We start from the raw sequence: 16,814 nt of genomic DNA, 5'->3' as shown, positions 1-16,814 counted from the left end.
GATAGGAAAGCGAGTTCACTGTCATACTCTGAACACTTCAGTCTTGACGTGGATGTGTGTGTTTGACAGGGGGAACGGGTGAACTCTTACTATGACCAGAAGGACTATGCAGGCCGCAGTGTGCACTACTGGAAAGTTGTGCTTCCCTTGCTTGAGAAAATCCGAAACAAACGCAGCATTCCTGAACCTCCGGAGCCGATGTTCATGCACTTTCACAGTAGAGACATACAGGTATGTACTCTCTTCCTGCTTCTGTTTCATATGGTGGTTTTGTCTCTAATGGTCTCTTTGTCTTCAGCCTTCTCAAGTGCAAGTATATGAGGAAGAGGCCGCCATAAGCTCTGCCTCACTGTTTGACATCGAGGGCAACACCGACGTGGCCATCGCAAAGCTGGAGAAGCTCAACAGCATCTCGTCTAACTGGCATCTTGCTAAGGTAACAGTGCTTTCTCTGGACGACAGTCACACTGGCTCAGCTTCAGAAGTGAAGTGATTAACATCGGTCTGTGAATGACCCTGACCTGATGAGTTTGTGAATGTGTGTTGTCAGATCTATCAGAGGCTGTCAGAGGAGGCGGGGAACGGGATGGAGGAGATGCAGGGCAGGTTCACCAACTTCCTCCTGCAGTTCAGGAAACAACTGACAAAGATTAATCAGGCCGGTCCAGAGGACATAGACAAGGTATGTTAAACACCTCTGATGATTGTGCTGCTCACTTTACTCCAGGGTTCCTCAAATCTGATGCTGTAGGGCCACTGTCCTGCTGAGTTCAGCTCTAGTAATAACAAACACACCTGAAGAAGTTAATCAAGGTCTTCAGGATTGCTGGAAAGCTTGGGTTTTGAATGAACTAGTCCTTTAATTCGGTCTCTTCGTGTTTTAAGTTGCCTATATCTATGGAGGATGTGATGGATTTGCTGAACGAGGTCAACCAGCAGCTTTCAGAAGATGGCGAGCGGGATGAAGATCAGGTGGACTATCCGCTGACGTCTAGCCCCGGTCAGCCCACTGAGCCACATGTGAAGTTCTCCACTCCGTCTCCATCCAAAAGTGCCACGTCTTCTTCTAAAAGATCTATGGTATGTCATGGCACTGATGCTTCTGCAGAAGCTTTGCTTGCTGTTTACATGGTGTTACGGTTCCTGACTGTTGTTTCCTTCTCCAGTTCTCGCCCAAAACGACTCCTCACTGGGCCGAGCACCAAAAGTCCCTCTTGCAGATGCTGTGCCAGCAGTTTGAGTCCTTGAAGGTCAGTCGCACATCCACCGCTTGTAGCAGAATCAGTCTGTGTTTGTGTTTGCTTTTGCTTTATCTTCAATACTGTGAACATTATTTTGAGGTTTTGTCAAGGAAGCCATTTGACATTGACATTTGAATTTTTCTATACAACTCCAGACAGCAATAAACCCTTGAGCATAAGGTATTCATAGAGCAAGAGTGCGTGGAGACTGGGTAATGAGGTTTGAGCATGCAAACATTCACTCTGAACAAGAGCTGTTATAATCAAAGCTAACTGCACTCAATCTCTTATTCACCTTGTGAACACTTTAGTAACAAATATACCAGTACAAATACCAGTACATTTGACAGCATGAGTTAAAGCCTCAAAAAAGGTATAGTTACTTTACTATGGAATGTTTTTTGGTGTTTATCGTCATGTCTTCTATTGAATAATCCATCCTTTCATCACTTACAAACATACCTCTATATCAATGGCATTATTTGCATCAGTGAGTTTCATTTGGAGAAGACATGGTGCGCCGCTCCACACGTGTTGTTGAATCGGGCGATCTCATGACTGCAGTACCTCTCATGAATGATGTTTGCATACGCCGCTGCTCTTCGTGCCAGTCACTATTCCGGTTTTACACATTGTGTCAAAATTTTCAATAATGTTACAGAAATGTGTTTCAGGCTTTCATGACCCTTTTAGCATGTTTGGCCACACATCAGTTGTGGTATGCTATTGATCAGTCATTTCTATATGTGTAACCCTTCCACTAATAACTGTATATTGTCGGAAAGCGCTATAGAAATAAAGCTGACTTGACCAGTAATTTCCGTTGTCTTCTCAAATGTGGAGTACAGGTCTTGAATGCAGTTTTCTGTATGTTAGCACCACCTTGTGTTCTGTGTATCTGCAGGGCACTAAAGTCAAGTCACCTTTATTTATATATCACTTTATATAAAACACATATTGCTTCAAAGTAGCTTTACAGTGATAACTCTGTCCTCCCCATTGTTTACTGTTTCATCTACACTGTCGTATCTAATAAATACTTAAAAGAACAAAAACATAACTTAAAAAAGCTATTACGTTAAAAGTGTTGTTTTAGAAGTTCGTTTTTGAGAAAGCGGTACTCAGCAGCTCTTTGTGAAATTGGTACAGACAAGTTTCAGATTTTAGGGTTTGTAATATCATGTTTTGTTTTCCATCTCACACAGAATGATGTTTATGACCTGCGCCTTAATTCCCCTGAAGCGACAGCATCCTCATATAGGATGTACAGAGATAGTTATCCTGCAGAAGGACTTCAGGATGGATTTCCTGGAGCGCAGGCATTCCATGGTGCTTCTCTTACTGGTCAGTTCAATGAGTTGCTTCATTCCGCAAATCTGCTGTCTTTTAAATTTTTAGGCTTACCCCCCAAACACATCTCAAATCTTGTTCAATTTCAACATTAAAATATATCAACAATCTCACAGCAATAGACATGCGAACCAATGAGGTTTGTGCAGTTTTTTCCAATGTACTTATTCAGCCAAATAAGAGCAGAATAAAAGAAAAATATAAAGCTGGGAAAAAAATGCACAGAAGTTTTTCAACCAAAAAAAATTATATTGTTGGCTTTTTTGGTTTAATGTAAATATTTAATAATGTTTTTAATAAAAAAGATTTAAACAATTTTTCATTTTTTGCTTCTAAATGGGGGAATCACCAAAAAAAAAAAATGAAAACCACTTGCGTATACAATATTTAACACATAATTAAAACCCATTCCTTTTTTTTCTCAGTTGCCACTACAGGTCCCTCTGCATACTACAACCAGTCTCCAGCATGTAATTCACAGTATCTTCTAAGCCCTGCTGCAAATGTTACACCAACAAAGGTAGTGGAGTGATTTTCATGTAAATGCAATATATTTAATCTTTTTTTTACCAAGAAAAAGCACAGAGAATCAATATCAAAGTATTGTTTGTTTACCTCTGCAGGGCCCAGTATACGGGATGAATCGTCTTCCTCCACAGCAGCATATGTATGCTTACCAACAATCAACACACACACCACCTCTTCAGTCAACTCCTGCATGCATATATCCTCAAGAGCAGGTCTTTGGTGCTCCCATCCGGTTTGAGTCTCCAACCACATCCTTACTCTCTCCATACAGTGAAGAATTTTATGGTCACAATTTTCCTCAACCTACAGTCAATCCAACATTGCCAGAGCCTGGATATTTCACTAAGCCATGTGTCGATACATCCACACAGCCATCCAAGAGCAGTGAAAACAAGACTGTTGACCCCAAGATGAGTCTTGGGTCTCAGTTCACAGGTGAACCTCCTAACTTTGGTGGGGTTGCTGTTGCACCATCAACATCGGCAACAACTGCATTCAAGTTCAACTCCAATTTCAAGTCCAATAATGGTGATTTCACCTTTTCCTCTGCTCAGATGAAAAATAGTGAAAGCCTCTTGGGACTTCTGACGTCAGATATTCCTCCCAAAGCATCAGAACCGAAACATCAGACCCAAGAGCATCCGCCTAGCCAGAGTGGAGTCTTTACTTTTGGGAGTAAAAGTGCCACTAGGGTTTCATTCACAGATGCTGCTCAGAGCAAAATGAATATTTTTGGCAACACTGACCAAAGATTTAGCTTTGCAAGTGGAACCAAACCAGTATTAGGAAATCCAGAGGCTCAGGAAGAGAAAAGTGGGGAAAGTGATAATGATAGCACCCATGTGGAGGAGGAAGAGGATGGACCTCATTTTGAGCCCATTGTGCCTCTTCCTGATAAGGTTGATGTGAAAACTGGTGAGGAGGAGGAAGAGGAGATGTTCTGCAAGAGAGCAAAGCTCTTCCGGTTTGACCCTGAGACTAAAGAATGGAAAGAGAGGGGCATTGGAAGTTTAAAAATTCTAAAACACAGAACATCCGGGAAAGTTCGTCTGTTGATGAGGAGGGAACAGGTTCTTAAAATCTGTGCTAATCACTATATCACTGCAGATATGGTCCTCAAACCAAATGCTGGATCTGACAAGTCCTGGGTGTGGTATGCTATGGACTATGCAGATGAAATGCCCAAGACTGAGCAGTTGGCCATTCGTTTTAAAATGGCTGATGAGGCCGCACTGTTTAAATTCAAATTTGAGGAGGCTCAAAAATTAATTCTAGAGTTCCCACAAGGCCAACAGTTGGAAAATAAATGTGAAACTCCGAAGCCTCAGGTTTCATCCAAAGAAATGGATCTTAAAACACTGTTTTCCAAGAAGCAGGGTGAATGGGACTGTGATGTGTGCTGTGTAAGAAACACTCCCACATCTACAGTGTGTGTTGCCTGCAACAGTGCAGCTCCTTCTACAGCAAAGGAAAAACCTGTAGAGGAACTCAAAGGCTCTGCACCTGTGACTGCTGAATTTCTTTCTTTTGGACTTGAAACTGATGTCAGCTTAGCGTTTGGGTCTCAAATACCAGTTTCTTCTCAATTTGGATCAAATGATGCTGCAGTAACATCTGTTGACCTTGCAGCTCAGGCTGAAAAGAAAACTATTGAGGCTGATGCACCACAACATGCGAAAGTGTCAGCAACTCCAGCACTCCCTTTTGACTCTGGTTTTGGCTCTCAATTTGTCAAGAAAGAGAGTCAATGGGACTGTGACTCCTGCTTAGTGCTGAATGAGGCTTCGGCAACTGAATGTGTTTCTTGCAAAGCCCCCTGCAGCACTGAGTTAGCTGCCATGTTTGGTAAAAAAGAGGGACAGTGGGATTGTGACACTTGCCTGGTAAGAAATGAAGGTACATCTAGGCAGTGTGTCTCATGTCAGACAGCAAACTCAAACATGAAGGGAAAGACCTCTACTGCACCATCAAGTTCCTCTTTTTCATTCAGTTTTGGTAGTTCTAACAAGCAACCTGCTGCAACAGGATTTACAGCCAATTTCAATCCAGGTCCTGCTTTTCAGTTTGGTACAAGTAAGGAAAAAGCATCCTCAGACGGTTTGAAGTTTGTTGAGTCCTCTTCAATTCAGGCTAAGTCAAGCAGTTCCAATTTTTCGTTTTTCATGCCAGTACCCGCTGGTGGTTTCAAGTTTGGCATTGCAGAATCTGAGGCAAACACATCAGATGGACAGTCAGAAAATGGATCTGCATCTCACCTCCTGGAAAATATTGCTGAACTTCACAGAGAGAAGGAAAAAGATGGAATCCCAAGTTCCTCAGATGAGCCCTTAGACACTGGTAGTCACGATAATAATCCCCTCCTTACTGGTAAGCCTGACTCTTTTAGTTTTGCAGACTTGGCAAATTCTTCACAAGGTAGTTTAAAGTTCGGCCAGAAGGAAATAGCTGAACTTCACAGAGAGAAGAAAAAAGAGGGAATCCCAAGTTCCTCAGATGAGCCCGTAGACACTGGTAGTCACGATAATAATCCCCTCCTTACCGGTAAGCCTGATTTTTTTAGTTTTGCAGACTTGGCAAATTCTTCACAAGGTAGTTTAAAGTTCGGCCAGAAGGAAATAGCTGAACTTCACAGAGAGAAGAAAAAAGAGGGAATCCCAAGTTCCTCAGATGAGCCCGTAGACACTGGTAGTCACGATAATAATCCCCTCCTTACCGGTAAGCCTGACTCTTTTAGTTTTGCAGACTTGGCAAATTCTTCACAAGGTAGTTTAAAGTTCGGCCAGAAGGAAATAGCTGAACTTCACAGAGAGAAGAAAAAAGAGGGAATCCTAAGTTCCTCAGATGAGCCCGTAGACACTGGTAGTCACGATAATAATCCCCTCCTTACCGGTAAGCCTGACTCTTTTAGTTTTGCAGACTTGGCAAATTCTTCACAAGGTAGTTTAAAGTTCGGCCAAAAGGATATTGCTGAACTTCACAGAGAGAAGGAAAAAGAGGGAATCCCAAGTTCCTCAGATGAGCCCGTAGACACTGGTAGTCACAATAATAATCCCCTCCTTACCGTTAAGCCTAACTTGGCAAATTCTTCAGAGGGTTTTCAGTTCGGCCAGAAGGATCCCAATTTCAAAGGCTTTGCAGGAGCTGGCCAGCAGCTGTTTACAGAAATGAATTCCAGCTCCAAGACAGACACACCTGTCGATCAAGAAGATGAAATGTACAAAACAGAGGATAATGATGATATTCAGTCTGAGCCAGTAGTTCAGATGCCTGAGAAGGTTGACCTTGTTACAGGGTCTGTCAGTGGGTCAGACTCTGTGCAGAAGATCTTTGGGAGCCCTTTGTCATCAAAAGAGAAATCTCCTGTTAAAATTCCCAGTCCAACAGATGAAGAAACGAGTGCCTCAAGACTGAAAACCTCTGGACAGGAAGTGACCAGTCAGCCATCTATTGGGAATCCTTCCAGCATCCCAACAAGTAAGCTATATTCTGTGGCCCATAGTTTATGAATAAAACTGTTTAGACCCCTTAGTTTAGATCAAGGATGTCCAACCCTGATCTCAGAGGGTTACCGTCCAGTTTTAGTTCCAACCCTGCTCCACCCTTATGGAACAAAAATACACGGGAATTTACTGCAAAATATAATGTGATATATTACATAATACATTTCCATATGTGGGAAACTAGTGCTTATATTTTTCAATATACTACAATATTTGGACCATGTATATTGATTCATATAAAATATTTATAAATGAAGACATAAATAGCATTACATGTAATTTTCACAAAGTTTTATCCTTTATTGCACATACATGTACCTATATACATGTTAATGTATTGTACTTACACCCACACACACACACACACACACACACATACATCTATGTATTATGAAGTGTATTACTGAATATAAAATTAGATACATTATGATATATTAGCAAATATTTTGTCACATATTTTTCAATATATGAAAAGCACCAATTCCTTATGTATTAATCAATATATATTAACAATATATTATTCTGTATATTTTCAAATATACTGTTATATCATTAAATATATTGATCATTCATATATTGGGAAATATATTTTCTTTTCGTAAGGGCAAACACACCTGCCTGGAATTCAAGTAGTCCTAAAGATAATGATTAGTTGATTTAGGTGTGTTTAATAAAGGTTGGAGCTAAACGCATCCCTAGTGTATATTCTAGTTGTTCAGTTTCATGGTTTATTTGCAAGTTTATGATCTTATTGGGCACTGTTCATTGGTGTATGCTTTCCCAAGGAAGAAAAAAATGTCTTCGCAATCTGTCGCCTCTGAAATGTCTCCTTTACAGCTGATGTCAGTAAGCCCATGTTTCTGTCGTATAGAGATTTTCACCATCCACTCAATAACTGAGATAAATTCAAGTCCTTGACAAGAATAATCTTTAAGTCTTTAACACGTAACTTTTTTGGGGGTTTGGATTTTAGGCTTTTAAAAAATAATCCAATGGCATTTTGGAGCTGCACATCAGCCACCCAGTTTGAAGCCAAAGGTATTTCAGGTCACAGTTTACTGTGGCACACAGAGTTCTGGCATGAGCCGGGAGACCTGACCTTGGCTGAATGATGTGATAACTTAAACATTGTTTCCTCATTTAAAACATTTGCATGATCTGAAACTGGCTAACCTTTAGATGTTTGTTTGAAACTTTAGTAGAATTTACAATTAAAGTGGACCAGTGGCTTCAAAGTCCTTACATTTTTCAGCAGTGAATGTCTTGTAAAGTTGTTTTCCCATATAGAAATGTGACACCAACAAGTGTCGTTATAGGAATAGGCTGTTACAAGATTTTTCCCTCCACAGACGCACGTCGGTATATTAGGGAATGAACTTGCGCTCCCGGGGCGGTTCAGCGGAAATAGGAGCGTGTTCCGGCACAAATGTTCACTGGTGCTATTTTGCAGTTTCACAAAATAATTCCTCCACAGACCAGAAAAAAACGAGTCTAAAGTCAGTGGCGCATTATTCGAGACATTCAGATGATATTGTGGTGAAATTAGACTTATTTCTCAGAGGGGACATGCTTTTAAACGGATGTCTCAGACCGTTTTCAGGAGAAGAGGATTTCTCTTGCAAAAAGATGTGAAAAATAGGCATAAATCTAGCTTACACATTTACCCAAATTATTCAGGCTAATTGTAGTAATAATGTAGTAATTGTGCGCCGGCAAATCCGCCATTATAATATCAATCCGCCATGGAACAAGTGCGCCTGCTTTTAAAGGGAATGTGAGCGAACGATTTGATTGGTTTATTGCACGTTATGCCCAATCCACACCTATGAGTAATGTAGCGACTTCAGACCAACACATTTTAGATTTGCGTCGCAAGAGTCATTTATCCCATTGGTATAATAGCAACAGCGAGATCCGCCCACAAAGCTATTGCGTTTCGCGTTTGATACTTGCGTTTCAGATCGTCAAAATAGGGCCTTCAGTCTTAAATGCAGTGGTCAAGATGCATGATAGGGCAGCATTATTTCTCTCTAAATTGTAATCATATTCATTTTTATCAATAGAATTTGCATTAAAACAGATGTGGCATGTTTTTCTGACGGTCTACTGAGATCAGACTCGGTATAGAGTACACAAAACATGAGTTAGCCCTGCACAATTATGACAACATCAAAACATTTCTCTTAAAATATCGCAATTAATTATGTTGACTAATACCACTTGGGTAACACTTTACTTGAAGGGGTGTGCATAAGTCTGACATGACAGGACTATGCATGTTTATGACATATTTATGACCGGTTATGTTGTCTTTGTAATGTCAAGTTGTCATGACAAAGACAATGACAGGTTATGATGTATTGGTTTATGTCAAGGTGTCATAACAAAGACATCTCACACAATGTCATATTTGCATTAAAATGAGAACTGTCATTAACTACCCTTAATGACAGTTGTCATAAACATGCATAAAGGGCCCTATTGTAACGATCTGAAACGCAAGTGTCAAAGCGCAAAGCGCAAGTAACTTTGTGGGCGGGTCTCGGCTCTGTTGCTATTTTCCCGGCGGGATAAATGACTCTTGCGCTCGACGCAAATCTAAAAGGGGTTGGTCTGAAGTAGCTTCATTATTCATAGGTGTGGTTTGGGCGTAACGTGAAATAAACCAATCAGAGCATCATCTCACATTCCCTTTAAGAGCAGATGCACTTTTTCCTTGCTATTATAACGGCGGATTTGCCAGGCGTGCGATAGATCTATCTATCTATCTATCTATCTATCTATCTATCTATCTATCTATCTATCTATCTATCTATCTATCTATCTATCTATCTATCGTTTGTAATAATATGATTTGCAAAAATGAAAACTGCTGCTTCTGTGTAGATTAGAGAATCAAAGTGTATGCGCGTTGTGCACGCTATACATTATGGTCAAGCATGCGCCCTTAAAATAGCATAATGAACAATGCGCAACACGCCACTGACTTTAGACTAGTTTTTTTCTGGCCAGTGGCGCAATTGTTTTATGGAACAGTAAAATAGCACCAGGGATTGTTTGCGCCGGAACACGCCTCCTTTTTTGTGCTGAACCACCCAGGGAGCGCAAGTTCATTCCCTAGTTTAGCGACGTGCTTCTGTGGAGGGAAAAGCGCGCTTTGCGCGGGTGCAAAATAGGAATGAAACATGCGTCAGTGTACAAAGTCAATTGCGCTGGGTACAAGATAGGGCCCAAAACCTCCTTCATATCCATGACATGTGAATGTCTGCTTTTAAATGTTAAGAGTGTTCACATGTATATTTTGAAGGGTGTCAAAAGATTTAGAACACCACTGTTTTTATAGTTATTTCAATTTATGCAGCTTAATACATCAAAGTAATTTGAAACGAATGTTCAGAACAAATAAACAGTTGGAAATAAAGAAGAAATCATGTAATCATTAGGTTTTGACTTAGTTGCCTTTTGTAGAATTGCTTTTTCAATGACGACCAAATATTGTTCGGTAGGGCTGGCTATTGACACAAATTTCATGATTCGATTCACAAACTTGCAATTCAATTAGATATTGGTTAATTTGAACATATCTGGTACATTCAAACACATTCAATATAACTTCAGTTAAATACTAATAATTATTGCCGCCATCATCATAATTTTGGATAAGTTTCTTACATTTACATTTTGCAAAAGCACCCAATATAGGCAATGTGCAAACGTGGATCTTTTACACGCCTTAAAGATTTAAAGGAAATATAGTCATCATCAACTTTTTACAGAAACCATGATCCAGCTCATAAAGCTTAAAATATAACATGCATACACAATAGTAAATAGAAAAACATATTTTCAATTTTCATTTTCATTGACATGTTTTGACTGAACTGTTGTTGCATGTTAATAAAACTAGTTGCATTCGCATTCTCTAGTACATTTTATTTGTTATTAAATAAATGTACATTCTGGCAAATTCTCGCCCTTTATTCACATCCTTGGTTCACCCATGCTCAGCATCAGTTGTCCGAAAGAAAGTTAGGTTCAGACGGTGCTATCACGCATGCTCAGTATCTGCAGCTCATCTGTTCTCAGTATGTTGAACGTGTCTGAAAGAAACCATTCGTGCACTGTTGACTCGAGAACTGCTGTACCTGTATGTTCGATTTAGTCCGATTTGGTGAACTGGTTCAACCGGTAAGAAGTAGGCGAACCCGGTCCCTGCGAACTCTCTCCAGAACTCCCGGGAGCAGAGCGATCCAGGGAAATGCATACAAACGTAGCCTCGGCCACGTCTGTACCATCGCATCCAGTCCGAGAGGACCTGGATGCGTGAGGGAGAACCAAAGTTGACAGTGAGACTTCTCTCGAGATGCAAACATATCCACTTGTGCCTGGCCAAACACCCTCCATATCTGCTCCACCACCTCGGGGTGGAGCCTCGATTCCCTGGGCCTTTGCCCCTGTCTCGACTGGATATCTGCTCCTATATTCTGGGCCCCAGGGATATAAGCTGCTCTGAGTGACAGCAGCTTCCCCTGAGACCACAGGAGGATTTGGTGCTCCAGTTTGCATAGCGGATGCGAGCGCAAACCCCCCTGGTGATTTTTATAGGCCCCTGAGATCTGCGAGGAAATTCTTTAGAGCAAGAAATAGGCAAGGCAAGGCAAGGCAAGGCAAGAGAGGCATCCCGTGAGAGAGGCATCTGTCGTTAGCATCTTGTGATGACAAGAAGCTCCCAACACGGGACCCTGGGACAGGAACCAAGGTTTCTTCCACATAACCAGGGCACGTAAGCTTTGCAGCGTAACCCTGTTCATGCGAAAGGGGTTGCCCCTCGGGACAAACCCTTTGATCCTGAGCCACCACTGCAGGGGCCTCATGTACAGCAGTCCAAAAGGTATCACGTTGGAAGCTCCTGCCATCAGACCTAAAAGTCTCTGAAACTGTTTGACAGTGAGTGACTGGCCTAGCTTTATTCTTTTCACAGCCGAAAGGATGGACTCTATGCGTGCCGGTGACAGGCGTGCCTGCATCAACATTGAGTCCCACACCACACCTAGAATAGTGGTCCTCTGAATTGTAGAAAGGACGCTCTTTTTGGCTTCTAGCCGTAACCCCAACTCTTTCATGTTAGCGAGGATGACATCTCGATGCCGAACCACCAACTGTTGCGACTGAGCCAGAATCAACCAATCGTCGATGTAGTTCATGATGCGAATACCCTGCAGGCACAGAGGCGCCAGAGCTGCATCTATGCATTTTGTGAAAGTGCTAGGCCGAACGGAAGAACTCGATATTGGTATGCTTTGCTCCCGAAAGCGAACCTCAGGAACTTCCTGTGATATGGAAGGATGGAAATATGGAAGTATGCGTCCTTGAGATCTATCGTGTCTCAGTGTTAACATTTTGAACTCTAGTTGCATGACTAACTCGTTTAGCACTCGAAGGGCGGGCGAGACCTGGACTGTATTTGATACCCATTTTCTATGGTCTGCAGAACCCAACGAGAAACATTTGGCTGTAGCTTCCACGCTGCCAAAAATTCTACTAGTGGTACCAGCCTCTCGAGACTGGCTTCTAGTTTTTGTTGTGCAATCAGCACGACGCCCTGTAACGGCGAACCGGCAGGGAACGACCGAACTGACTGCTCTGGAGCCCTCCTCAGAGGGGGTGGGCATCCCAAGACCACTACGTTTCCGGCTGCGCCCTAAAGCCCACGAGGTGGCTGGGTTGGCAGAATGGTCCCCTAAGGGCACGAAGGGAGACGGGCACCGTATAATGAGGTGTTAACCGCTCCGCTCCGGGGGGGACTGCCCTCATTGGCCTGAGTCCTCGGGCATCAGGACCTCTACCCCGCAGCCTTCTTAGAGATAATGACGGTCCTCAGATCAGTCTTACCCTTCGAAGACTGCGGGTGAGAGCGCCCTCCCTGTCCCCAGCCTTTCTGCTGTGGGGGAGCATGGGAGGCAACGCTCTGCTTCTGGGTGGCACGGTGTGAAGAGCTGGCTTTTGAAGTTTTGGGCTGCTCCCGCTCAGCAGCCCCAGATGTTTGCACTGGATGTTTGCGGACTCTGATGGAGAGTGTGTGTTTGCAGACTCTGATGGAGAGTGTGTGTGTGTGTGTGTGTGTTTGCAGACTCTGAGGTCACGCTAGTGTGGGAGAAGCAGCCGACTGCAGACGAGGAGCAGAGAGCCAGACGCCTGAAGCTGCCGCCCACCTTCCTCTGCGGCGTCAGCAGCGACTCCGACTCCGAGCGACCCGACGACTTCAGCGCAGAGCTACACACACTGCAGCACACTCAGGTCAGAGGACTTTCTGAACATTGACATGAGACGTGATTAGCAGCTGGACTCATGTGTCTTGTTCTGGACACACAGGTGAAGCCGAATCCTTCCCATGATGCAGCAGCGGAAGAGCCTCCTGCGGACGGCAGCATTGACCCCATTGACCTCTCCACGAAGAGGAGCAGCGAGAGCGAGTCCAGCTCCACTGCAGGTACACGTGTTCCTCCGATGCTCGGGTCAGCGCTCACTCCTACAGCAGCGCTGCCCTGGACACACTCCAGTTTAACAGCTAGAGACTAAGAGCAGAGCAGCAGAGGGCCGTTTATCTGTCGTATTAAAGAAGGATTCTGACATGAAAAACCATTTCCAGAACAATGATAACTGCCTGTGGTTGGCTGACACGTTTGATAACTGAAAGGAGACACGCCTGTGATTGGCTGACACCTATCTGAGCTCTTCTGAAAACTAAACTTCTACTCTTACAGCTGCAGAGATTATCTATTGTGAAAGGTGTTGATTACAGCATTAGATTTAGATCATCTCATGTTGTATAAAAGAGAGTCAATCACAGTGACGTCTGATGAATACTTTCATCATAACACAGTGCAAACACGATATAAATAAGAGATTCATCTTGCAGCATAGACAGTCATTGATTATAACGAGAGAGGAGAACTCTTGAATGAAAACACACTGACACGACGATAAGACAGTTACTACTTTGGTTCAGGTAAATGCAAGTTAAGTGTTTCTAACCAAAAATAAGGAACATTTTTATTATTAGAATTGGATGCTGCAGTTTCTTTCCTCAGTATAGAAATGATAAAACATCACTGAAACCATTATACCAGTTGAACCAGTTTCTCCTCTAAAATACACCATCATCTGTAAGCCCTAATCAGACAGGATGTGCTTTATTTGGGGAGGTGGGCTAATATAATAACCACCGCTTCTCTAACATGTGGAAGTCCAGCCCGGGGTCAGAGAGTGAAGCTCAGGGACGTTCATTCAAACTCCAGCAGCGTTTGCCTTCTGAATGATTCTGTTCGGTCCCTTCTGACGTCTTTGTTCTTCTCCAGCAGGTCTTCCTTTTGCATTTGCATCTGCATCTGAGAGTGGGTTAACATTTGCAGACTTGGCAAAGACTTCAGGAGAATTTGCTTCAGCCAAAAAAGGTGAGTTCTGTTTACTGTGAATCAGATTAGTTGGCTTAATTCATTTAGCAAATATTCATATCTTCAGTTATTTTCACATCTAATTATGCCTTTTAAAATGTATTTTAGGAGCTTCTGTTAATTTCACTGTTCATATCTATTGCTACTATCATGTTATCTTTAATTTAATAGCACATGATATTTTGATATTTTTTGAGGATATTTTCGACTAGCCTGCTTGTGTTCAAATGTTTAGATACCAGTGAAATATCACAATTCTTGTTTCCATTTTTGATACTACAGCAAAAACTATTAGCCTAATTAATGTAAATTTAAAACATGATAAAAGACAAGTAATCAGTAATAAAAAATGGACAACTAATCCAATTACAAGCAATTAGAAATAAATACAATAGAGCAAAGATACAAATGAAATAAACATTGTTTTTCAGGTTCTCTTTCGGTCGACTCGCTCCATCTCACTATGGGAATCGCCTCTTTATCTTTCTCTATTGCTGTTCGATCACATGATAGAAAGTCTAAGGCCTTCAATAGCCGTACAGCAAACCAATCTAATCTGGTGCCTATTACACACCCAACTGAGTTTATTGTGGGGACAAAAAGTAAGACTGTTAAGTTAGCACTTTTAAACATCCGCTCGCTTAAAAATAAATCACTTCTGGTCAACGACTTAACCACAAACAACCTGGATTTTATGCTTCTAAATGAAACTTTGCTAGAAGACACAACAGTCCTCAATGAAACAGCCCCTCCTAACTTTACTTTTATGAGTGTCTGCAGAGCTGTTAAGAGAGGTGGGGGTCTAGCTGCTCTTTTTAAAGATATCTATCAATGTAAGCAAATATCATTTGGGAATTACCCTTCTTTCGAATATCTGGGTATTGTGTTGAAAGGTGCTCCACGCATTTTACTTATCATTATTTACAGGCCTCCAAAATACTCTCCAGCCTTTGCTGAGGACTTTACAGAACTGTTATCAACAGTTACCTCAGAGTTTGACTGTTTTGCCATTGCTGGAGATTTTAACATCCACATAGATAGTGCAGAAAACAATATGGCAAAAGAAATCAAAAGTGTTTTAAAAACTTTTGATCTGACTCAGCATGTACATGGACCCACACACAATCGTGGACACACTCTAGATTTACTTATCAGTAAGGGTCTAAACATTTCATCGATTGTTATTAAGGATGTAGCACTGTCTGATCATTTCTGTATTTTCTTTGATATATTGATCTCTCCTGCCACTGAAGCTAGATCTGTGTCTGTCAAGAAGAGATGCTTAAATGAGAACACTAGTGTACTATTTATGAAGGCTATATCCTTAACACCAAGCATATCTGCAGACTCTGTTGATTTTCTCCTTGATTTTTTTAACTCAAAAGTTAAAGGTGTAATTGATGATATTGCTCCTGTTAAAGTCAGGAAGAAGAGTGGCAGACAAAAAGCACCTTGGAGAAACTCAACAGCTGTGTGATACATATGAAAAGACAATGCAGAAAAGCAGAGCGCATGTGGCGGAAGACAATTCTGTGTCAATTTGTCCATTCAACAGAGAAGACATGAAAGAGAACTAAATTCAGTATTCGTTCACTGTCTGAGCTTTCTGAGCATGCTCTTCTGATGTTTGCGCGCGTCCTGCAATGTAGGGAATTACTCGTTTTACATAAATCTTGTAACATTTACTTTACTTTACTTTACTTTATTAATTCACCCACACATAAAATCAAGACAAATGGCACAGACCAAATGGCACATGTAGTCATGTGTGAATCAGGTCTCCCAGAGAAGCTATCCAAAGCTTATAATAGGGAGCCTGAGGACATATTGAAATAATACATTAAGAACAAATACTTAAAACAAAAAAAAAACAAAAAAAACAAACAGATTTTAACACCAATCACACAACAATGATATCATACAAAAATACACAATACAACATAAGACACACAAAAGGGAATCAGGACAATGCTTTTAGGATCTACTGTAGTCTAGGTAGGCTACTTGAAAGGATATAGATATAAGCGTAAAAGTTCCTTTTTTAGTGTTTTCTTAAAGATGGATACAGATTTCAACACCTTCAGCTTGCCATCTAGCTCATTCCAAATCTTTGGGCCTCTACTTGTAATGCTCAAACTTGCACTTTTAAGTCTTCTGGTTTTACCGGTGATCAGGTGTTTATTCCTGGTGGCATGAGCGTGAAGCGGACTACTAATTGGAATGAGCTGAGATAGCCTGCTGTTTGTCACATTAACTACTTGGTGCATAATGCACGCATTGTGGTATATATTCAACTCAGTAAGCTGGAGGAGACCAAAACAGTGAAAGAGGGGTCTTGTGGGAGTGTTGTACCAAGACCACGATATGGCTCGTATTATCTTCTTTTGTAGTCTTATTAATTTATTTAAGTGACTCGGGTAGGTATTACACCAAATTACGTTACAATAACTAATGTGAGGTTCAAACAGAGTTTTGTACAGGGTAAGAAGAGCAGGTAATGTAAGATAGTGCCGTATTCTGAAGAACAGACCAACATATTTTGAAAGCTTCTGTATCAATTGATCAATGTGGCATTTCAAATTTAGACATTTATCAATGTGAACCCCCAAGAACTTTGTAGAAGTGGCTGGTAGTATCTCCTCATCATTTACATTGAGGCAAAACTGTTTTGTGGCTGATGCCCTTATATTTGATTGGAACACTATATAGTTAGTTTTTTTAATGTTGAGAGATAATTTATT

The 16,814-nt window shown here is 41.5% G+C and overlaps 1 protein-coding gene across 1 annotated transcript in view; it reads left to right on the top strand.

Moving 5' to 3' along the window:
- The window catches only part of LOC311088041 (E3 SUMO-protein ligase RanBP2-like), a 210,478-nt gene that overhangs the window by 29,129 nt on the left and 164,535 nt on the right, over nt 1-16,814 (top strand). The window contains exons 12-13 of the mRNA XM_084121678.1: nt 70-231; nt 299-436. Of these exons, the coding sequence (XP_083977804.1) occupies nt 70-231; nt 299-436 (300 nt within the window). The remainder of the gene's footprint in view (nt 1-69; nt 232-298; nt 437-16,814) is intronic.

The sequence above is a fragment of the Abramis brama genome (assembly GCF_963993115.1).
Source record: "Abramis brama genome assembly, chromosome: 8".
NCBI classification, from domain to species: Eukaryota; Metazoa; Chordata; class Actinopteri; order Cypriniformes; family Leuciscidae; genus Abramis; species Abramis brama.
The sequence above is the reverse complement of the archived record's forward strand: the minus strand, read 5'-3'. Positions and strand labels throughout refer to the sequence as shown.